Source organism: Tiliqua scincoides, chromosome 4, assembly GCF_035046505.1.
Source record: "Tiliqua scincoides isolate rTilSci1 chromosome 4, rTilSci1.hap2, whole genome shotgun sequence".
Taxonomy (NCBI): Eukaryota; Metazoa; Chordata; class Lepidosauria; order Squamata; family Scincidae; genus Tiliqua; species Tiliqua scincoides.
This window is the reverse complement of record NC_089824.1, coordinates 222,703,941-222,726,797: the sequence shown is the minus strand read 5'-3', so window position 1 is coordinate 222,726,797 and position 22,857 is coordinate 222,703,941. Positions and strand designations below refer to the sequence as shown.

The 22,857-nt window shown below is 45.5% G+C and overlaps 1 protein-coding gene across 3 annotated transcripts; it reads right to left on the bottom strand.

Moving 5' to 3' along the window:
* Window positions 1-605: 605 nt before the first annotated feature.
* Window positions 606-21,434, bottom strand: MAPRE1 (microtubule associated protein RP/EB family member 1). Of its 3 annotated transcripts, none has more exons than XM_066625209.1 (7): window positions 21,336-21,434; window positions 18,338-18,461; window positions 12,592-12,737; window positions 10,181-10,388; window positions 9,210-9,319; window positions 3,703-3,855; window positions 606-2,232 (listed from the first exon to the last, which is right to left on the bottom strand). In XM_066625209.1, exons 2-7 carry the CDS (start codon window positions 18,456-18,458, stop codon window positions 2,176-2,178), a joined length of 795 nt encoding a protein of 264 aa, XP_066481306.1. In that variant the 5' UTR covers window positions 18,459-18,461; window positions 21,336-21,434; the 3' UTR covers window positions 606-2,175. The 3 variants fall into 3 exon arrangements, with proteins under 3 accessions (XP_066481306.1, XP_066481308.1, XP_066481307.1); XM_066625211.1 differs by having other exon boundaries at window positions 21,315-21,338; XM_066625210.1 differs by lacking the exon at window positions 21,336-21,434 and adding an exon at window positions 21,203-21,301.
* Between the last annotated feature and the right edge of the window lie 1,423 nt (window positions 21,435-22,857).

Sequence of the window (22,857 nt, the reverse complement as noted above, 5' to 3'; positions counted from 1 at the left end):
CATCTTGCACAAGTAGCAGTAATAGTGATGTCAGATGCCATTTTAATACCCCAGCTAAGTTCACAATGAATTGCTCGAAAAGGTTTGTGAATGCCAGGTGGTGTTGCTACTCACTTAAGTATCCAAAACGTGTTTTGGGAAGGTCAGAATTCAGAGCTGTCACCTTGCAGCACAAGCATCTTCCATGCCATTTCTTTGTTTGCTACTGTAGACACTCAAGAGTTCAGTGCTTAGTACGGCATCTTAGTTTTTCTTAACTTCTTCTCAGAGACAACGGTGGCACGACACACAACCACAACTACAATAGTGCCTAGTAACTCAGCATTTGCAAGACAGAAGCCACCACAAAGCAAGTACACAGAGTCACAAGAGACTTTGCCACTGCCCTACCCCAGTGCCAGTAAAGGGGGGTGGGGAGGACCACATTCTGGGGTTCATCCTCTAGATGTTCTCCTACAAAGCTGGTATCAGAGATCTCCAGAAGTGTCGCTGCAGTAAGATGACCTGAAGACTCAAGCTGTGCAACTTTTGAATTGAAGAAACGGGATCATTGGGGTCACACCTGGAAACAATCCCACAAGAACACCACTCCAGCAGACGTAACATTCTTGAAATAACAGAACTTTATTTAGAAACTGTTTAAAAGTAGAAAAAACCCTGTCAAGAGGAGTCTGGGTGGAATATGGTTTAGAGCAACAAGTAACTAGAAGGCCACAAGAGAAATAGCACCTCTGAGGTCTTAAATAATGGGTTGCAATTTTGGGGGGGGGGCGCATTTGTTGAATTTGGGTCTTCCTCTGAATTTTCATAGGGGATTCATGCACTACACAACAGTTACCATAAAATGCTTTGCTTTCTACACACATTTAGGACACAACCACCGGAAGTAAAGGAACAACAGCATGCCAGCCTCAGAGGCTTTGCCTTAGCTGTGGCTGGGGACAAACTTCTCAAAAAGCCCCTCCCAAAGAGCAGCCACAGGGGGAAGTGTGAGGGGTTTGTTCACACAAAAGACAAACAGGGTCAAGCATGAAATACTGGAATATTCAAAATTTATCTGAGCATTGCATTTTTGCAACATTAGCTTTCCTGTTTAAATGCACACAAATTAATTTACCCTCCCCCCAAACCAGCACCTGAGCAACTGGCAAAGACTAGATGTGGGAGGCTAACTCAACAAGGATACACGCAACAGAGACACAGCCTAGAAATCAAGGCAGGTCTCAATGTAGCACTGCAAACAAACCATTAGATCCATTCAAGTTCAGTCAGCAGAGGAGGGGTACAGAGAAAACAGAAGGACCTGCAAAATTCAATAAACCAGACACAAGAGCAGGGGGGTGGTGAGGGAAGCTGGATGCAGGCAGTAAATTCACTGGAGAGTTTCAAAGTGGCAGCATTTTTTGCTTGGGAAAATTCAGCATGCCTGCCTGGCAGAGCAGTTCACCATCAGTCAGGTATTGTACACCTGAGAAGCCTTCAAGCATACAAGCAATACTCCAGTACAACAGGACCTTCTCCTCTCTGAAAGTCAATGACTTAACTGTAACAACATAACAGGGCTATTCTAATGAACCCTTTCAAAGTCTCACTGACTCAAGAAGCCATGCAACTCCTTTCAAACCAAGAAAGCCAGATGCTCTAACCTCATTAGAGAGCACATCACATTTCCCATCACATCACTTTATAATTTGGCATCTGAAAGCACATTTGAAGCCCCCTTAAGGCATTTCTTGAATTGCAGAACACAATTTCATATTTGCTCAACCTCCATGCAAAAAAATTCACTTCCAACGTTGTCCCGCTATATACTCCTCCCTCCATCCCCCAAAACACACAGTACAGCAAGTTCTCCACAAATCAGTGCCTTACCAGCAGCCAAGCAACTCTGCAAACTCCAAATATACCACCCCTTGCTTCCAAATTACACCAACTAGATGTTAATACTGCTCTGCTACAAGAGTGAGAACAATGAGCTCAAATAAAACCCATTGGAGGGGGGAAGCAGTAAAACTTACGCAAAGTGCACTTGAAGAGGTACTTTTTACTTATGAAAAGAAACCAGTGAGTCCTCTAAGAATAAAATGGAGTATTTTACAGAAAAGCACATGATTGGGGCCAAGAATTCTGACTTCTGAATTCTGCTGCTGCTCTGCTGGGACAGTTGGTGGACCATTAATACTCTTCTTGCTCTTCTTGTGGTGCTCCTTCGTCAGGTATCACAAAGCCTTCCTGGAAGGAGAGGAAAAGACAGCTGCATTATTGAGATGACAGCAGGGACCAATTGCATAATGCCAGATTTCCTCTCCCACTATCTTAGTGGCTGAGCCACAAATATAACCTATAGACCTATTAAAAGCCACTCTGTGTTTAGTCACTGGCCTCACGGAAGGTACACGTTGCTAAGCAGCAACCTGAGTACACAAGTACAGTCCCAGATCCATAAGCAAATCAGTATTTCCCCCATAAAAACAGAGAATTCCTTGTGGTAATGCCTTATGTTGAGATCTAGTCAGCATGAAGGTAGCCAAGGTCAGTGTGGTGTGAAACTGGGCAGCAATCAAAATTCTTGTGAATGCTCATTATAATCAAAGCACAACAACAGCACATTAAAACCTTGGCAGAAGACCATCTCACAGACCATTAACTGAAAACACAAAGCACAAATCTCCCCTCCAATGTGTAAAGTTTAGTACACAGATATCCTTGATAAGTTTGAAAATATCCACTTTTGTAGCATTTCAAGCTTGTTAGAACCCAAATGTTCTTTTCAGCAAGAAGTTTTAGCCCTCTAGATTATGAAAACTAAAAGTTGATGCACAAGATTATTAGTGTGCAATATACTTCTTGCTGCCAACTCTCACATTCACCAAGGTCATTTAACTGTTTATCTCCAACATGTCGCCTTAGAAGTTTCGCATCTTGCTGAACATCACAGCATGTCTGCCACATTGTGTCTAGCATGTTCATGAATACTTTAAGCAGGCCATTTACAACACTGAAGTAGACATAATATGCTCAGAGATGTATCCCAAGTTCTCAGATTTGCAGAAGAAGCTGTGTGAGGAGCATTTTCACCAACCTCCCCTTCTCTACAGTCCCCTCTAAATCAAAAACTGATTTTCAAGAGGCACGCAATGAGAAAGAAAACTTGGTAAAAATCACCTCTCCCACCTCATATAAGCAGAGCGCCTTTCTCAAACAGAAAGAACTTGGGATACATACAACTCTCAAGTTCATTGTATCTCACAATATCACCAATAAGCCAACATAGAAGAGGCAGAGTGGGGCAAGTGGGAGAAAGAGTAAAAAGAGCCCAGAGAATGGAAGAAAGGACCTAAAAGTGGTACATATTTATAAAAAGCAAACATCCAATGCCTGCTGTTTCCAACCTCCAGCTTTCCCCCCAGATTCTCATGAGCCAAGAATGGAGATCTTAGTGACCCATGAGATTTGGTGACTGCAGTTTAGCAATCCTCATTGCAAAGGTCAAACCCATCAGGCACCCCACTGGAACTGATGGAGGTTGCATTACAACACATCCATGCTGTTGTGCAGCTGCTGTTCATCTCAGTGCAACATGCACAAGAGGACTTCCAAGAGAATTCTATCCCATCCACTCCTGTAGAAGCAAGCACAAGCATCACCACCTGGAACTTTGGAGCCAGAAGCGATGAATGCACTTGCCAAACAGAGACTTACATCCGTAGCATAAAGAATCTCCACAATCCTCTGCAGAACTGGGTCACTCTCCCCTTCATTCTCCTGACAAATCAGCTCTATGTTCCTCAGTTTTCCGAAGTAGAAGTCCCTTTCCTTCTCCAAATCTTCAACAGTCAGTTTTAGTCCATTGATCTGCCAAAGAAGAAGCCATTTGCTTTTTCCCCTTTGGAGAAACCCTTTTCATTCAGAAGAGGTCACACACATTTTTAACAATTAAGCTCATCAGCCAACAAATTTTTATTCATCAAGGCAGTTATGAGAATTACAGGCAAATTTGTTCTGAAGCTATTTTAGTCCTGGTTTCTTTAGATGGTCTTTCCTTTTGGCCACAGGTAGCACCCTGTTTATTCAACAGAGACTCACACTCATATGGTGGCTGGTTTGATTGGGAGTGTATTTGACATAAACGATTATTGGCCAGAGCTCTTAGAATCCTGAGGAGGAGGAATTTGGCCGTAAACTTTGCCTCCTACATCCAACTGAGGAGAGATTATAAAAACCTTCTAAGATCTAAAAAGGCTGATCAGGCGAGAAAGTCTTGGCAAGACCTCGCCTTGGCCGCCTCTGAAAAGGATTCTTCCAAGTTCTGGTCTTTGATCTCTAGAGGTATGAAGCCTCAACATGGCGTTTTGGATAACCAGATAACTACCCTTCAGTGGCAAAATCATTTTCTTCATGATCTTCACTGAAAATGCAAATTTAAACTTTTTATCTCCTTTTTGTGACTTTTTGTTACGTAAGTATCTCCTACGTAAATTGGAGGCATGGGCTAAAGACAACTCTATCATCGCTGAAGAACAGGCCGGGTTCCAAAAGGGAAAGTCCATGTTGGATCATAGTTTTGTTATCCATCACTTGATCCATAAATACACTCAGACTGCCTACAAAAGACTTTATGCAGTTTTTGTTGACCTTACCTCGGCATTTGACTCTATTAACAGAATGCGTTTATGGCAGAAGCTGTCTGCAACTAAAATCGATAGGAGACTCCTTCTAGTGCAGAGGATTCATATGAACACCAATTTAAGAGTCAGACTTGGGACATCAGGCATGCTCTGAGAAAATTTCTACCGATAAGGGAGTTCGACAAGGTTGCCTATTGGCTCCTTTTCTTTTTAATTTTTATATAAATGATATTGTATATGCTCTCCAAGGACCGGAGTTTTTTCCTCCTGTGATAGGGGATACTAAACTTCCAATTCTTTTGTATGCCGACGACATAGCACTTTTCTCTATTACATCTATTGGGCTGCGCAGGTTATTGTCTAGGTTAAGCTCCTTTTGTATACAGGAAAAACTGTCTATAAACCACAATAAGACCAAAGTGGTTCTTTTTGGTAAACAAAAAAAAGAAGCACAAATGGAGGATTGACGGTAATTCCATAGAACAACTCAGAGTTTTTAAATATTTAGGCGTCACCTTCAACGCCCAACTTGCCTGGTCTCCTCATTTAAATATGGCCAAGCTTAAAGTAGCTCATACAATTCAATCTTTATTTTGCACTTTATGAGAACTAAAGGAGGTAACCTTGTGACTCCTGCGGTAGCGGTCTTTGCTAAGAAAATAATCCCCCAAATGATTTTTGGAGCAGTAATCTGGGGCTATTCAAAAACCTCTACATTAGAATCAGCCCAAAATGCTTTTATATGTTCATTATTAAATTTCCCTTGGCAAACTTTATCCCCTCTTCTCAGAGCGGAAGTGGGTTTAATTTCGATAGAAGCCCACTGTCATACTGCGCTGGCTCTGTGCTGGTATAAATTAGCAGCATTGGATGATTCCCGTCTCCCCAAGATGTTTTTCAGAGAACAACTTTTTAACTCTGCTCGGCTGTCCTGGGCAACTTTAGTAAAGCAGATCTTGAAGAAATATGAAATAGTCACGGACAGTTTGCCTTCCTATATATCTAAAAACGTTAAGGCTATGGTAAAAGATAAAATTCAACTTTACCATATGAGACGTGACTTGTGTGTTATTTCCAGCTCACCTTACTCATCTTGGCTTCCATTGTATAAGTTATCATTTGTTTCAGAAAATTATTTAACTTATCTTACAGTGCCAGCATTGCGCAAAGCCTTTACTGCCTTGCGCTTTCAGTGTATGCAGACTACGGTCCTTGAAAGCAGATATAAAAATACTCCCTACCATCTTAGGACTTGCATTTGCAACTCTGGTGAAATAGAGGATATTTCCCACTATCTATTAAAATGTCCTTTATATGAGCTTCCTAGATCAAAATATCTATTTAATATTATTGCTCTGTTCCAAGAGAGATCTACCTCAGCTTTGATTTGCTGGCTTCTCGCTGACTCTGACCCTGATGTCACTTATAAAGTGGCTATCTTTGCCCCTGTGGCAAAGAAAATACGAGCCAAATTTTTGTTGTCTTAAACTCAAATTTCTTTGTCCTCTTTACTAGTTGGCAAGATCCCAATAATGGTTGAAGCTTTTTATTTTTGAACTATTCCAAAAAATATCCTCCATTTTATGGTTCTGACCTACGCGGAGTACTAAAATCTTTTGCCTCATTTTATGTGTTTGGAAGGCTGTAATGCTATTGTCTGTTTTATATATGTATACTGCAGTATGTGCTTGCATACATTGTAATGACCTATGGTTATATAATAAATTCCTAAATTTCAATTTCAAATTTCAAAATTTCAACAGAGACCTCCCTGGATTTCCAATATTGTACTGCCCTTATACAAGTCTATGGTATGACCGCCATGTGGACTACTGGGTCCAGTTCTGGTCACTAGCCCCAAGAATAATATTGTGGAGCCAGAAATGGTGCAAAAGAGGACAACCAAGATGATCTGAGAGCTGGAGCACCCTTCTTACAAGGCTGCAACATTTGGGGCCTAGAAAAAAGGTGATTAAGGGGAAGGAATGTGACTGAGACAGACTTACTTCACTATGCATAGTGTGGAGAGAACAAAAAAAATTTCCTTTCCTTTCTCAAAGCACTACTAGAACAAGGGGTTATTCAATGAAGCCGATTGGAGAGAAAATTAAAACTGAGAGAAGGGAGTACTATTTCAACAGAGTGCATCATTAGTTCACGGAATTAATGGCCACAAGATACAGTGATGGCCACTACCATGAAAGGCTTGAAAGGAGAATTGGACAAATACATTGAAGAAAGATTTATCAATAGTTACTAGCCATTATGGTCAGCCACTACCACCAGATCCATCGACAGGCTGCCTCTGACTACCAGTTGCAGGAAGCAATAGTGGAAGAGGGGCAGGCCTTTTTCTCCTGCTTTTCAGAGGCAGCTGGCAGGCCACTTTAGGAAACAGAATTCTGGACTAGATGGGTCTCTGAACCAATTCAGAAGGGCTTTCTTATGTTAATAATAATAAATAATAAAACTTTATTTTTATCCCGCCCTTCTCCCAAAAAGGGACCCAGGGCGGCTAACAACATATAAAACAAATTAAAACATAATTTCACAGATAAAAACATATTAAAAAACACATTAGCAGAACCCATAAAAACAGTAGTCAGAAGAGTCAGAATAAAAGAGCATAAAACAGCAGTTCTTAGAGGAATCAGGCCTGTAAAAAAGCAACTAAAAGATATATAAAAGATGTTAAAAAGGCCAGAACGTCAGAAGGCTTGGTTAAACAACAAGGTCTTCAGGCCTCGCCGAAAGGACTCAAGAGAGGGAGCCATTCTCAAGTCAAGGGGAAGGGAGTTCCACAACGTTGGTGCCACTACTGAGAAGGCCCTATTTCTTGCCGCCGCCCCACGTACCTCCTTAGGCGGCGGCACTTGTAAAAAGGCCTTCTCTGATGACCTGAGAGGATGAGCCGGATTGTATGGGAGTAGGCGATCTCTAAGATAACCTGGCCCAGAGCAGTATAGGGCTTTAAAGGTCAAAACCAGCACCTTGAATTGGGCCCGGAAACGAATGGGCAGCCAATGTAGCCCCCGGAGAAGCGGGCTGACAGAGTCAAACCGCCTAGCTCCAGTGACCACACGGGCCGCCGCATTCTGCACTAATTGCAGTTTCCAAACCGTCTTCAGGGGCAGCCCCACATAAAGCGTGTTACAATAATCTAACCTCGATGTCACCGTAGCATGGATCACCGTGGCCAGGTCTGCACGATCCAAGTACGGACGCAGCTGGCGCACCAGCCGAAGCTGAGCAAAGGCCCCCCTAGCCACAGCCGCCACCTGGGAATCCAGGAGCAGCTGCGAGTCCAGGTGGACCCCCAAGCTGCGGACCTGCTCCTTCAGAGGGAGTGCAACCCCATTCAGAGCAAGCTGATAATCCAGCACCTGCATCGAGGATTTCCGAACCAGGAGAGCCTCTGTCTTATCCGGATTTAATTTCAGCTTGTTAGCCCCCATCCAGATCCTCACTGCTTCCAGACAGCGCTCCAGGCCCTCAACCGCCACCCTGGAGTCTGGAGGAAAGGAGAGATAAAGCTGGGTGTCATCAGCATATTGATGACACCCCACTCCAAACCCCCAGATGACCTCTCCCAGCGGTTTCATGTAGATATTAAATAGCATGGGGGACAGAATTGAGCCCTGCGGCACCCCGCACCTCAATGGCCAGGGTGTCGAACAGGCATCCCCCAGCACCACCATCTGGGACCGACCTTCCAAGTAGGAGCGGAACCACCGCAAAACAGTGCCTCCAACTCCCAACTCGGCCAATCGGCCCAGAAGAATACCATGGTCGATGGTATCGAAAGCCGCCGAGAGGTCCAGCAGGACCAACAGGGACGCACTCCCCCTGTCCAGTCCCCGGCGTAGGTCATCCACCAAGGCGACCAAGGCAGTTTCCGTCCCAAAGCCCGGCCTGAAACCAGATTGAAAAGGATCCAGATAATCCGCTTCATCCAAGACCCTCTGGAGTTGGGCCGCCACCACCCGCTCAATTACCTTGCCCAGAAACGGGATGTTGGAGACTGGCCGATAGTTGTTCAACACATTGGAATCCAGGGAGGGCTTCTTCAGGAGGGGGCGAACCACCGCCCGCTTCAAAGCAAGCGGCAGTGTCCCCTCCCCCAAAGAAGAGTTGACCACCCTCCCCGTCCACTCAGCCAGTCCCCCCCGGGCAGCTCTTATCAGCCAAGCTGGGCAAGGGTCAAACAGGCAGGCAGACGGTCTCACACTCCAAAGGAGTCTGTCCACATCCTCAGGCTGCACAAGCTGAATGTTGTGCATGCTGAATGTTATTTATGTTCACACTGAAATACCTTAAAATGCATTCTGCATTGATATTTTTAACTACTCAAAACTAACCATTCAAAATGCAGATAATCAGCTACCAATTTAAGTTGTCAACCAGCTTACTCAGAAAGTATCAGGCCTGGAGACAGCACATCCTGGAGCACCACCCCACACTAATCCCCATCACTGCATTATTTTGTGATAACACAGGGTACCACTCAGAACAGGGAAAACCAAAACTGAAGGACTTGTTACTAGCAGCTGCTGTGAGGAATAGCGAGTGGCATAAACCCACCTGCTCAATCAGTTCATCTTCACCAATTCCTCCTGGAGCCTTTTTAACCATCCCTGGTCCAGACTTATTGGCAACTGCTGTTCTCTGTGCAACCATGGGCCTTGTTGGAGCTGCAATGCAAAAAACGCATTAGCTGTACTCTAGAACAGATATCTGAGATGTACTTTAGAACACAAATATCAATGTCCCCTCTGTGTATCCGCCAACCAAAGTGCACCTCACCCAGAGCATGGAGCACCACGTGCTGCCGCAGAGGAGCCCACTGTGCAGCCCAAAGAGCAACTCAAAGAACACCTTCTTCCCCCAAAGTGCTTAGTACCTATCATAGCAGTTTTCTTTAAGGTAGCAGTAGAGTCTGCTCTTGCAGCCTTCAGGTCTGCAGCTCCCACATAACTGGTATCTACAAAAGGTAGAATAATTCTAGCTGTTATGCACTGGGCCCAAACCATCTCATATACCATGCCTCTCCTACAACAGAGAACTCAGGCACACTGAACTAAACTGAAGGGCAGCAGATTCAGGACAGACAAAAGAAGCTACTTTTTCACACCACACTCATTCTGTGGAATTCACTGCCTCAAGATGTGATTACAGTCACTAGCTTAAATGACAGGACGAATGTCGGTGATCTTTCCAATCACATTCACCTCTTTGGATAAGGCAGGAGTGGGATGCTTTCTACACTGCGAGTGCCTCCAACAACTCAACATCTCCAACATTATTATCTGGTGTGATCCCTGGGGCATTTGGTGGGCCACTGTGAGATACAGGAAGCTGGATTAGATGGGCCTATGGCCTGATCCAGCGGGTCTTATGTTCTTATCTCAGGATCCTTAATACGCAGCCTCTCTCACATACTAAGAGTGCAAGCCTTGCACGAATCTTCAATCTGCATCAGAGCATTGCATTTTAGGTTGCTTATGATAACATGGGTAGTGCCATTCTCACACTACTGTGAATGTCTGCATTACCTGTGCCACCAGAACCAAGGTTCTTCTTGGGTTTGTTCAGCACTGGTGTCACAAGTGCAGGCGGTACTGCTGTCTCCTGTCCTTGCCGGGCTGCAACAGGGTCATAGTCCTTCCCATCATAGTTGGCATCAAAGAATTTTTTGAACCATTGAACAAATTCAAAATTGTCCTGGAATTTTCCTTTCACTAGTTTGTCCACAGGAATTATCTGGAGAGAGAATATTTGAACATATTTAGCCAAATAACACTTTGGCCAAAAGGAAAAAAGTGTTCTTTACAGAGACAAGTACAGGGATTTCCCAGAAAAAGATTCTAGTCAGAGACAAGTGATTATATCAAGGGAAAACAGGTTGGTAAACTAAAGTTCATAGTAGCAAGGGAGTGAGATTATATTGCCACAGATCTGGGAGTGCATACCAAGAAGGTAACACACACAGTGAAGGTACTAAAAACTTTGTTATACCTCAGGATGCCTACCATGACAGTATCCTATCTGCACTTAAAACCAAGATGAAACTACCTGCTTTTGGAAACACCAAGAAACATATCTTTCAGGATTATTCTTATGTACCCAAGTTCATTTTATACACAGTAAACAACTTCATAACAAGCCTTGGCACTCACTGAAGTAGGAAAGGTCAAGCAAGATATGCTTAAGGGCAAACCAGACACGGCAGCGAGATCTCCCACAGTTTAAGAATCTGGCTAGTAGCCACCAGGTTGCAAGGGGCAGAACAAACAATTTGGACTGGAAATGCACTGCTTGGACAGCCTGGCTCAACCTGTCCGTCGTCGTCCCCATCCCCGCCCCCCATTTTCAATTCCAAACTATATTCCAAACTGCTGTTATTTACTAAAGAGGGGAAGGGAGGACACTTCTAGGAATCACATGAGTACCCACTAAGTTTTCTCCTGCAAAGCAGTGAGCAACTGGGAAAGGATGATGCACGATGGCCTCATCGCACACTCTGTTCAGTCCTAACCCATCCTGTCCTACATCTTTTAAAAAAAAATCCAGAGAACCTATCCACAGATCTCCTGAATCAGATCTGCTCTGGCCCATTAAAGGACCCCACAAGGCCTACACAAAGATGGCACTTCCCCCTAGGCTCAGGGTCCATCACTGTTCAATCTTGAAATAGATCAGGACAACCTCCTATCAGTAGGCCTTGAGGGAGGACTACAGTCACAGCACAGGCGTGAACTTCACAAGTTTGAAATTCGGCCACTGCTTTGTTTTAGAGACAGGTGCCGCTGAAAGATATTCCTGCATGTCAGATGATTGAGCACATTTCCATCCAGGCATCCTGGTCAACTAATTAACTATCCAACCACATCCAGGAATCCAACACTCACCCAAGCCTACAACATACAAAAAAGAATACAGTAGTCATATAAAAAATCAAGATCTCCAGAGAACAATGACAATAGGTGTAATGCGAATATAAGCACATCAAGGGTTAGTAACAAACTATGAGAACCAGTGCTTACATTTATACTATAAATGCATTTAGGGCACAATTCTAACCAGGTCTACTCAGAAGTAAGTCCTATTTTCTTCAATAGGACTTACTCTCAGAAAAGTGTGGTTAGGATTGCAGCCTTAGATATACATGCAGAGTTTTTGAGGACCAAGAATTTATCATAACTGAGAGTTGATGCAGAATGTATTTCATACCAGCTAAAATACATGTATTTCTATTACACCCTTCCTTCAAAGAGCTCAGGGGAGCATAGCCAGTTCCTCCCTTCTTTTTGTACTCACAACAACTCTGTAAAGTACGTGAGGCTGAGAGTGAGTGACTGGCCTGAGGTCTTAATTTTTTGGGTTGGTCCAACGATATTTTTCTACGGTAATTTACAGTAAGAATTGGAATGCTTTGTCCATCTACCCTTACAAAGGTAATTCCTCCTAGATAAGACAACAAATGTTAACTTTTTGTTCAGGAAACATTCTGTCCCTTCAGTATGTTTTCCATATAACTGATTATCTCAAACAGGAATTAAATTCCAGCTACTTTTGGATTTACACATCACTTTCAGACAAATTAGGAAAGTAACTGCTGGAAAAGGCAGGAACTTCAGACTTTGTGAGGGTTATGACTGCAAGCAAAACCAAAACGTAAGTAAATGAACAGCAGTCTCCAAGAAATGCATATAGTTTAGGTTAAGTAAAACTGTTAGTAGCAAACAAACTCTGGTTTCACTAAATTTTCCCTGGAAAATTTGGACAAACAACGTAGTCCAGCAACTGACAGTTACCCAGAATAAATAGGAAAAGCTAAGGATTCTGGATACAGCAGCATCTGGGCCAAACTCTGTTAAAAAATGTTCAAGCCAGTGACCTTCAATGGCATCAACATGCCTAGAGGATGAATCAACCCCATGCGTTCAGATATAAAGAAACTTACTTTGTCAACGCCCATTCGTTTAAAACCTGCTTGTAGGACCTTGAAGTTCTGAATGTATTCATGCTCCAACTTTGCCTGAAACTTAACTTTCTTGAGTGCTACAGAACCAGGGAAGAGCATGTCCATAAATTGACAATAAGCAGCACCTGCCAAGAAAGTGAAACATCTATGTGATAACCAAGCAAACTGTATGCTACTAAAGCAAGAAAATACACAAACTTCATACCTTTATAGAACTGCTAGCATCTCCCTGGTAAAATCAGCCCTGCACCCACATCTCAGTTAACCTGTGACAGATGTCTACAACTACTGCCTATGGCAGGGTTTCTCAAACTATGGGTCACAACCCACTTGATGGGTTGCGGCCTGACTGTTGGTGGGTTACAAACCTGCAACTGACAAACTGATAGCAGATGAGCAAAATGCACTAAACCCTATGGAAAGCGAAACTGAGCAATACCATGTGTTTACTCATGAGTAGACAAACATATCTTGGTCCACTGTGAAGGGCAGGACAAGAGAAATCCAACACCACCAGAATGGTCCCGAGCCAATGATCACAGCCCGCCAAAAACACCCAAGAAGGAAGTCCCTCCCTCCAAGTTGACAAATGTATTGAGCCCTATGAAAAGCAAAACTAAGCTACACGATCCTATTTACTTACAAATAAGCAAACGTGCCTTGGTTCATGTATAAGGTCAGGCGAAGGGGAGTGCAAGGCTACCAGAATGGCCCCGATCCTATGCACATGGAGCTCAACAAGTGCTCCAGAAGGCAGCTCCCCACTGTAGTACAGTAAAAAAAGCCTTAAGCAGAAAAGACTTTTTCTTTTAAATCTTGTAAAGCTAGGTGTGTAATTTTAAGCAGTGAGTTCTGGTGCTAACAGGTTTGGAACCACTGCTTGATTGGAAAGGGCTGTTGTCTTTTAAAGATTCTCTTCCCCCTCCCCCTCCCCACACTTAGTGAAGTCTCATTTTCTCTCCTAATCATTCTGGGTTTTTAATGCTATTTAGAGGAACGCTCTGAATTTCAATCCAGCCCAAACGAAAAACATGTTGGATTTAAAATTAATTGTGTCCCAAATCACACTGAACTGGCATAAATATAAGAACTTAAACTGAGTATTGGGCAGGGCTAAAAAAATCTTATGGGTTTTTTTTGAGGGGGGGCGCGCTGAGGTTTTTGCAAGCAAGCTACAGAGAATTCACCTGGTGGAACACGGTTGGCTTCCCCATTTCATCTCCCCTTATTTGTTTATTTTAATTATTTCTAATTATTCAGTTTAATTTATTTAATTATTTATAGCCTGCCTAACTAGGAAAAATGGCACAATTTCAGTGCTTGTCATGGGCCATTTCAGTGCTTGCTGCATTCTCAAGAAAGCACTTCCTGCTTGATAATGTCACTTCTGGCTATGGCATCACTTCCAGATTAATGACATTACTTCTGGTGGGTAACGTCATTCTAAAAAGACTGATTCTAAAAAGTAGGTTCCGGTGTTAAAAGTTTGAGAACCACTGGAATATGTCCTCATCTGGTCCTCATCTCTGCTCTGTCCAAGCCTGCCTGAGAGCATTCAAGCTGTGCCTATTGCTAATGCTGATATCTGGGGCTTGTCCAATGGCAAACCGGCAGCTGTGTATGCTGGGCTATCAATGCATTGGTGTCTGTTGGTGTACACCAGGGGTCTGCAAACCCCGGCCCGGGGGCCAGATGCGGCCCGCAGCAAGCCTCTTTCTGGCCCGCAGCCAACCTCTTGTCCTTTGAAAGCCTCTGGCCCACTCAACTGAACATGACCACAACTGTGCTCTGACTGTGTCTGGAGGGTATTCTGAGGTCCAGAGAGGTTGAATGAATGAGCCCATTCATTCATTTATTCACTCATCTAAGTTCCATCTCTAATTTATTTATTTCAATTTTATATTGAAAAAAATTTTCCGGCCCTCCACACAACACCAGATATTTGATGTGGCCCTCTGGCCAAAAAGTTTGGAGACCCCTGGTTTACACCACGGTATACACTGTTCAGGCTGGCATAGTGTTGGTATAGGATTGGGCTGCAAGGAAAACAAGTGCTACTTGGAAGGGGAGCACTGTGCCCAATCACCATTACAGCCACACTGCTTGTCATTTATAAATCAGGCAACAGCCTCTAAAGTCTCTAAAAAGTTTGGGAACCACTGACATACGTCATACAGTATCTTAAACTCCCTTCAGACAACAAGCATACCCCTGTGCAAAAAATATGTTAAGCCAAGAGCAGGCATAGGAAGGGGAACAGTCGCATGGAAGAATGGCAAGGGAAACAACCCCAGAAAATGCCACTCCCACCCCCTCCACCCCACCTACTTTGTTATGGTGGAGACTACACTTGGCAGCCAACCACAGCAGACAAGCCCAGCACTTCAACCACTATAGTGCAGATGACAGGGTATGCATCATGGGCTCTCTCTCTCTGGTCCCATGTCATGCAGTTTTAGAGCACGCACGCAGAGTGATGCAACTATAGAGAAAAGGCACCTGGTGCACAAAGGGAACACTCTGCATAAACAAACATCTGTTGTCCCTCACAACGAAGTTACAGAGTTAACACTTGCCTCCTAAGAATTCTTACTTCAGGGACTCTCCCTCAGGAGGACTCCAGACACTAACCCAAATGCAACCTCCATTCCACCACCTGAACAAGGGAAGCAAGGACAACGTACGCCATGCAGGTAAGCAAAGAAGAGGAGGGAACCCCATGCCACAATGCACCAATGCTGCATATTTCTCCCATACCTCCCTGTACCATACTGACCTTCAGTATTCTCCAACATGTCTTTATCGTAAGCTATATTGCTTGACTACCCACTACTTCTACAATATCTAATAGCAGTAAGTGCCTGCTCTCTCAAAGAATGACAGGTATACCAACCATTGCTTTGCCGCTGGCTAAACATTCATCTAGAGCACCTATGTTTTTCTGGTCTAACACTACCACAAGGGAGAACAATCATTTCTCAGAGTTCCAGTGGAACAATCAACTGGGGGGGAGGGAAAGGTATCCTCTATAGAAGTGGTTCCTAAATCAGGGGTCACAACCCAAATGAGCATCACAGGAACACAGTAATCCCTATAAGCTGTGTGTCTCCACAGCTGGAATTGAGGTCCCATGCAGCTTCCTTCTCAGTGCTTGCTGATGATGTCACTGCTGAGTACTCCAGAGCATTTTTATTATGATGATTAACATTTACCAACTCCATGGGTCTCTGGACTAGAAGAAAAACTGTATTTAGGGTCGCAGTTGGGAAACACTGCTCTATAAGGTACTACTGCATGTGCAATACAGTCTACAAACATGAGGTCAAACCCTGGTATCCACAGGGGCTCTGTTCCGGAACTCCCCCATAGATACAGAATCTGTAGATACAAAGCTCTGGAATTTAAATCCTTTCAAAAACCAGAAAGCATCAAAATTGGGGTTCCTACCTTTTCATAGCCAAACCATGTCATTTCCAAGCCTTAAAGCTATTTTTAGCACTGAAAGACCCACTTCTAGGTCACACTAAGGTTCCTGTTTCTCTCAGGCTTGCCCCAAAATGCATTGCAGCACATGGTCACTGTTCCCCAAAGGCTCAGAAATATTTACATCCCTAATCAAGTCCTGAGTTCCACACAACATCAAATCCAAAGTCACCTGTCCTCTGGTGGGCTCCATGACTAATTGCTTTAAGGTACAGTCATTTAGCATGTCAAGGAATCCAGTCTCATGAGCAGAGCATGAAATGACCCAGTCAATGTCAATATTGAAGTCCTCCATGATTAAACCCCATCTCTCATTGACGCCTCCCTGATTTGTTTCCTCATCTAGAGGACAACAGCATGACCCCACTGTTACATCGCTCCTTGGCCTGGTAATTTAACCCACAGTGATTCTATGGTGGATCATTCTTCAATCTCTACTCCTTCTCTGATTTCTACGCCTTCTTTGATAAAGATGACCTCACCTCCAACATGCCCCTCTATGTCCCTTCTATAGAGTTTATAGCCTGAGATTGGGTCTACCACTGGTTCTTGGCATTCCTCCAGGTTCCTATTATGCGCACTACATCAATGACATGACTCTAAAGTCCCATCATGCTTCCATTCCTAATTCCAAGAGGCTTGTGGCCTCTCCGGGCCTCAGAAAGCCACCAGCTGCAACTGGAATTATTTCTGATCATGTCCAGAGTTCACGTAAGCCCCAACCCACAGATTCACTTACTCATGGGTTTTGGCATCCGTGGGAGTTCCAAGAACAGAACTCCCACGGATGTCAAGGGCCAGCTGTGAAACATGGTGATATTATTCATAAATACAAATTTACCAAAATGTTTCCAATCTTTTGGCCACTAGTGGTGTTCCCCCCCACCCCCGGGGTGTCACCCAACGCAGTCTGCACCCCTCTGCAGCCCCCTATTGATGCCACTGGTTGGATAGGCTTTGGATATAGTGGCTATCCCATATGCTATACATTCAGCATGGCATCAGTATAGAATTGGGCTGCTTGGTGCATAAAGACTAATAGTTATTATCATGACTACTTTTTATATCTTCCTAGACCCTGATCACTAGCCACACCAGCATCCTCTCAGACTAGGTGGTATCTTTCCTAATCTGAGGTATACATTCTAGCTGAGCTATTATGTGGTTTTAAGTAATCTCTAAGCATTTGGGAGATTTGATCCTCTTCACTTCTCACTTTGAAAATTAACCCCCTACTCACCCCAACCTAACTGTTATTTTCCCAGTTCTTCCAAATCAGAACTCTCTCTCCAGCACCAAAACTCCCCTCTAATAAACTCAGCATCTGTACCCCTAATTCCCTGGGGGAACACTCTTCACATGCCTACACAAAGCAGGCATTTTGACTTGAAGACCCTACTCCAATACATTTGTCCTGCTATCTCTCACATGCTTAACATCTTTACCATAAAAAAACCTTACAAGACTTGCAGTTTTAGTGATCTCTAAACTAGTCTTTTAGAACAGTTTTTGCTCAACATTAACAGAGTCACTTCACTCCCCATTCACTTTTCTTATTTGTATTATATATCACACCAAGTCCACAAACAAAGTAACATTAATCCTTTCCAAGACAACAACACCATGGCTTTGCAAGCCACAAGCTCTATTACCATCACTATGGAGCCACCTCCTTTGGGCTTTAGATAAAAAGCAAGAGCCTCATGTTGAATGGCTAACACCATACAGACTTCCACAGGGACCAAAACAGAGTTTGCAAAAACAACTCAAAAGTTTTGTCTTTTACAAAGTTCAGAAACCTTCCTTTAAGAAGTCATCTGGCAGCACTCGCTGGGATTCAGGTACAGAACTAAAGAAGATTTAGTCAGACACAATTTGCTGACTGCTACCTCTCTGTCAGTATCAAGGATCTGAACTGTAGACCTGGCACAATCTTCCATCCCAAAATCCCTCTATCAAATTATGCTACAAGTAAGTGAACAAGGAAGATCAAGATATCTGCAGGCCAAAATGCATGTGAAAAGATCATATCTCAAGCAAACAAGATGTGGCACATTCTACAGAGAAAGGCGCAAACTTTTATGCTTACTTGAGTGTGGAAAATCTCTTATCATCAAATACAGAAAGTAATTAAACACAAGGCAAGCAGCCACCCATCAAGCCACCAGTAAACCAATATTCAAAGAGTATGAATACTAAAAATGCATCTAAACCCCAGGCAGACCTAAACCCCTTTTTTTACCTGAACAAAGCTGCTCTATTTTTGTCAGGGTCAACTGTAGAGACTCATTGATCCAGGCAAGCATGTCATGTCGACTCAGGTTATCACTCGTCACCGAAGTGGAATACACGTTAACTGCCATTTTCTGAAATAAATAAAAAAGAGATTTACACAGAGACTAGTACAAAGAGGCCCCCTTTCACACATTCCAAGGTGAAAAGGATGCCTTCTCCAGCTGCCAAGTGCACAGTCACCACATCTGCTGGATGTAGGCCATATGCTCAAGAGAATCAGTTTACTGGAGGGAGTCAAGCCATTTATCAGAAATCCAGTCACAGTAAGGTGATGAGCCCATACTTATCAATAGCTGGAATCCAATGCTGCATTCATTCCCATAAACACAGACAACAAAACAAGCCAACCTATCCTACTGTACAGGAAAAATACTGCAACAGGCATAAAGATCCACTAAAGGGAGAAGCAAGGTAGCCAAAATCAATTCCACAACTAGCTCAAAGAAGTTCTCTACTGCCAACAATGTAAATGAGCAGACTCAACACATCCTCCTTGCAGAAAATCGCTCTCAAGGCATCATGGCACACACACAAAAAAAAAAAGAATTGAGAAGTAGTAGTCACAGATAAACAGATCCATGAAGACTGGAGGTGGGTGGGAAAAAGTCAAACAGCAAGAGAGAAGTAGGTGAAAGCAAGGGTAGTGGATTGAAGAAAAGCTGTGCAAACATACTGAGTCTTCAGGGAAAACTTATCCAGTGGTGCAATTAATAGAAATGAGGAGACTATTTAGGCATGAAAGCAAAGCAGAAAGCTTGAAAGTAGGAAGGAGCAGGAAAAGGAGGACTAACAGCCAAAGAGCTTGTAGGAAATATGGAAAGCAAGACTGGTGGGACACTGGCAGTACTTCAGTCTAAGGACTGGGGGGAAAAAGAGAAAATTTAGCAAACTACAGTAATGCTAAATACTGAGAATGGGCAGATGCTGCAATTCGCCCGCCTGCTTTTTCCCTGGCAGACACTTTTCTACTCAACACAGTGTCTGCTGCAGCCATTCTACAGTATAACACACCTACAGAACATGTTACACAGAGATCACAAAATTAAATGACAAAGTTTTAATACCAGTCTGAAAAGACTGTAGACAAAAAAAAGACTGATCTCATGATGTGATGTATTCCAATCCTGCGTGATTGCACAGCAACCAATTTTACATACCTAACAATGCTAGTGAGAACTGAGGCCAGATTTTCATGTTGATTTAATGCAATGCAACAAGACATGTTCCAAGGCCACATATCCTACTACTGCAGGTGTTACAGAGGAGCAGTTACCTCAGTTCTAGACTGCAGGTGTGTACTTATGAGCAGAAGTATCTACCCAACACTGTTCCACAGGCAGCCAAGCAGGGTTACCCCAAGTACTCCTGAGCTTTGCTTCCTACTGAGCCTGTGGCCTCTCAGTGGTGGCAAAGGCAGCATCCCTGCCAGTTTCTAAAACAAACTAGACCAGTGTTTTGTTATAAGTGGTACTTGTACCACTGGTGGTATTGAGGTGATGTCTGGTGGTACACATGGCGGTATACAGACTGGCAATGAGACCAACAATGCAACATATCAAGCAGCAGTAGGAGGCTTGGTGAGCACAGCTCCAGCATGCACATTTCATGTGCTTGAAAAAGTGCTCCTGTCCAACCTGAGCCTCTTACTGGTGTTCACTGCATCATGCCTGGCCTCCCAATTTAGAAGTAACTGCTGATGACACAATCACCAGTAACTTATAATGGAACTTCCAACAAGTCAGTGATTTTCATAAGAACGTAAGAAGAGCCCCGCTGGATCAGGCCAAGGGCCCATCTAGTCCAGCTTCCTGTATCTCACAGTGGCCCACCAAATGTCCCAGGGAGCACACAAGACAACAGGCACAACCTGCATTCTGGTGTGCTGGTGTGCATCTGGCAATCAGAGGCAGCCTGCTTCTCAAACCAAGAGCTTGCACATACCTACCATCCTTTTCCATCTTACGGCAGTCTAAGGTGCCAAGGCAGTCAAGGCATGCGGTCAGTTTTGGGACAACTGACACCCATCGAGAGCAGGGGCTTGGTGCCCCAACCAATGACCTTCCCCCAAACTCTTGCAGCACACTGGCAGACCACTCATGACACAGCAATGTGCCATGGCTCAGTGGTGGGAAACAGCTTCATTGGGTCGACCATGCGAGGTTGTAGGGTGGGGGGCAGATGCTGGGAACAGGTCGAAGGGATGCAGGGGCATGCGGTGGGTGGCCTTTGAAAAGCGCCGCTGCTGCCGTGGGAGGCACTCAAGCACACTCAACCCATGCACAGAGCTCCTGTGGGGAGGCTCTGCCTCACCTGCCTCCCCACCCACAGCATGCCCCTGCCCCAGTTCAACATGCCTCTGCCTCCCCTCCCATGGCAGTGCTGCTTCTGGAAGCACTCCAGTGGGGAGGCTCTGCCTCACCTGCCTCACCTGCCTCCCCAACCACCACATGCCCCAGTCCAACACGTCTCTGCCTCTGGGAGCACTGCAGTGAGGAGGCTCTGCCTCACCTCCCCGCCGCCCACTGCTCCTAAGGCCCTGCGCCTGCCCCACTCTCCTCTGCCTCCCCAGGCAGAGCTGCTGTGCGAAGGGCTCCACCCACCGCAGGGCAGGCTAGCAGCTGGCGCGGGGAGCGCCTCTGCCAGGGCCCCCCACTCGGGCCCCGGGCCCCGCCCCCACACGTGGGCTGAGCGCCCCTCCCCCACCGTAGGCTCATTTGCATAGACGGCGCGGGGGGAGGGGCAGGAGGCCTGCGCGGCCTCGGGGCAGGCCGGCCGGGAGAGGCGGAAAGGGGAAGGGCGGGGCCCGCCGTGCCTGGTCCGACAGCGGCCGCTCCTCGGAGCCCGCAGGCGAGCAAGGGACGGAGCGAGGCGGCCTGCCAGCCCGGCTCGCGGCGACGCCCCTCAACGGCCCCTCCGCCCGTTACCTCACGCGCTCTCTCGCTCACCGTTCAAACCGGCCCCGCCCGCCTCGCCCGGGATCTGACGTCACGCGCAAGCCGGCGCGCTGGCGTCACTTCAAGGAGGGCGTCGCGAGCCTTAGCCGTGCGCTGAGAGGGGGCGGGGCCGCGTTGCCGGGAAAACGAGACTTAGGCCCGCCCCCAGGCAGGGCGGTGACAGGCGGCGCGCTGTCCAATGAGCTAGCGCGACCGCCTCTAGACAGCCCCGCCCCCTCGGCGCCACGTGCCGCGCTCTCACTCTCCTCCTGCAATACCGGGAGCGGCCACAGGGGGCGGTGCCGTGCAGTTCAGGTGCGCGCTGGAGGGCGTGTAGCTGGAGGGGGGGGGCAAAGCACTAAGTTTTGCAGGGAGCCCTCCCCGCGGCGTGCAAGGGGTCCCTCCGTTCCAGGCGGGAAGAGTAAAACAGAGACATACGCTGCGAAAGGGAGGGACCCCTTGCACGCCGCGGGGAGGCTTCCTGCAAGGCTTAGAGCCCAATCCTATGCATGTCTACTCAGAAGCAAGTCCCATTATAGCCAGTGGGGCTTACTCCCAGGAAAGTGTGGATAGGATTGGGCTGTTAGTGCTTTGTCGCCGCCGCCCCCCCCCCAGCAATGCCACTGTAGTTCAATATGACTTTGCTGGTTCAATGTTGCTTTGCAAGCAGACCCGCTGACTTTGGTGCAGTGTGCAGAGTCCGTGAGCCTCCCCTCTAGTCCCTCATTCAGGCCGTTCACAAGGATAATGAGCGCAAGGTAGAGCCTGGAGGCACCATGACAAGGACCCATTGCCAAGTACTCTCTAGGTGCAATCTCTCAGACAAGATCCACCCGACAGTGGCATCATCTAGCCCAGTGTTTCTCAAACTGTGGGTGGGTCATGAGCCCATTTCAGGTGGGTCCCCATTCATTTCAGTATTTTCTTTGGCATATATTAGACTTGATACTACCATGCTATGTGACTGAAACTGGGGAAATGTTACAGACCTGCAGTTTTGACAAGCTACTGCATATATTCTTTTAACATTGATAGTCAATGGGACTTACTCCTGGGTAAGTGTGGGTAGGATTGCATTGTTAAAAATTTTCCTTCTCCATAACATCCCAGTTGCTCCTGACAGATTCTCATTCTAAAAAGTGGGTCCCAGTGCTAAATGTGTGGGAACCATTTTTCTAGCCTACGTCCCTTGCCTCCACAGCAAGGCCAGGACAAGGCAGTGGTGCGGGGGGGGGGGTTCAAGCCACTTGTCCAACTGGATGTGGTGGGGTGCCTGTTCAAAAGCCCTACTGAAATCCAGGCATATGCCATCCACAGCATCTCCCACATCTACCGAACAAGATACTCTGCCATAGAGAGAGGTTTGTCTAGCAAGGCTTGTTCTCGAGAATACCACACTGGTCCTGTATGGTTACATAAGAACATAAGAACAGCCCCACTGGATCAGGCCATAGGCCCATCTAGTCCAGCTCCTGTATCTCACAGCGGCCCACCAAATGCCCCAGGGAGCACACCAGATAACAAGAGACCTCAT

Coding starts and splice junctions, on each gene's coding strand:
- MAPRE1 (XM_066625209.1), bottom strand. CDS start 18,458: ATGGCAGTTAACGTGTATTCCACTTCGGTGACGAGTGATAACCTGAGT. Junction 12,738..18,337: donor AATAGAGCAGCTTTGTTCAG/GTAAAAAAAGGG, acceptor CTTTCTTGGCAG/GTGCTGCTTATTGTCAATTT. Junction 9,320..10,180: donor CCTTGGTTCTGGTGGCACAG/GTAATGCAGACA, acceptor TTTGCATTGCAG/CTCCAACAAGGCCCATGGTT.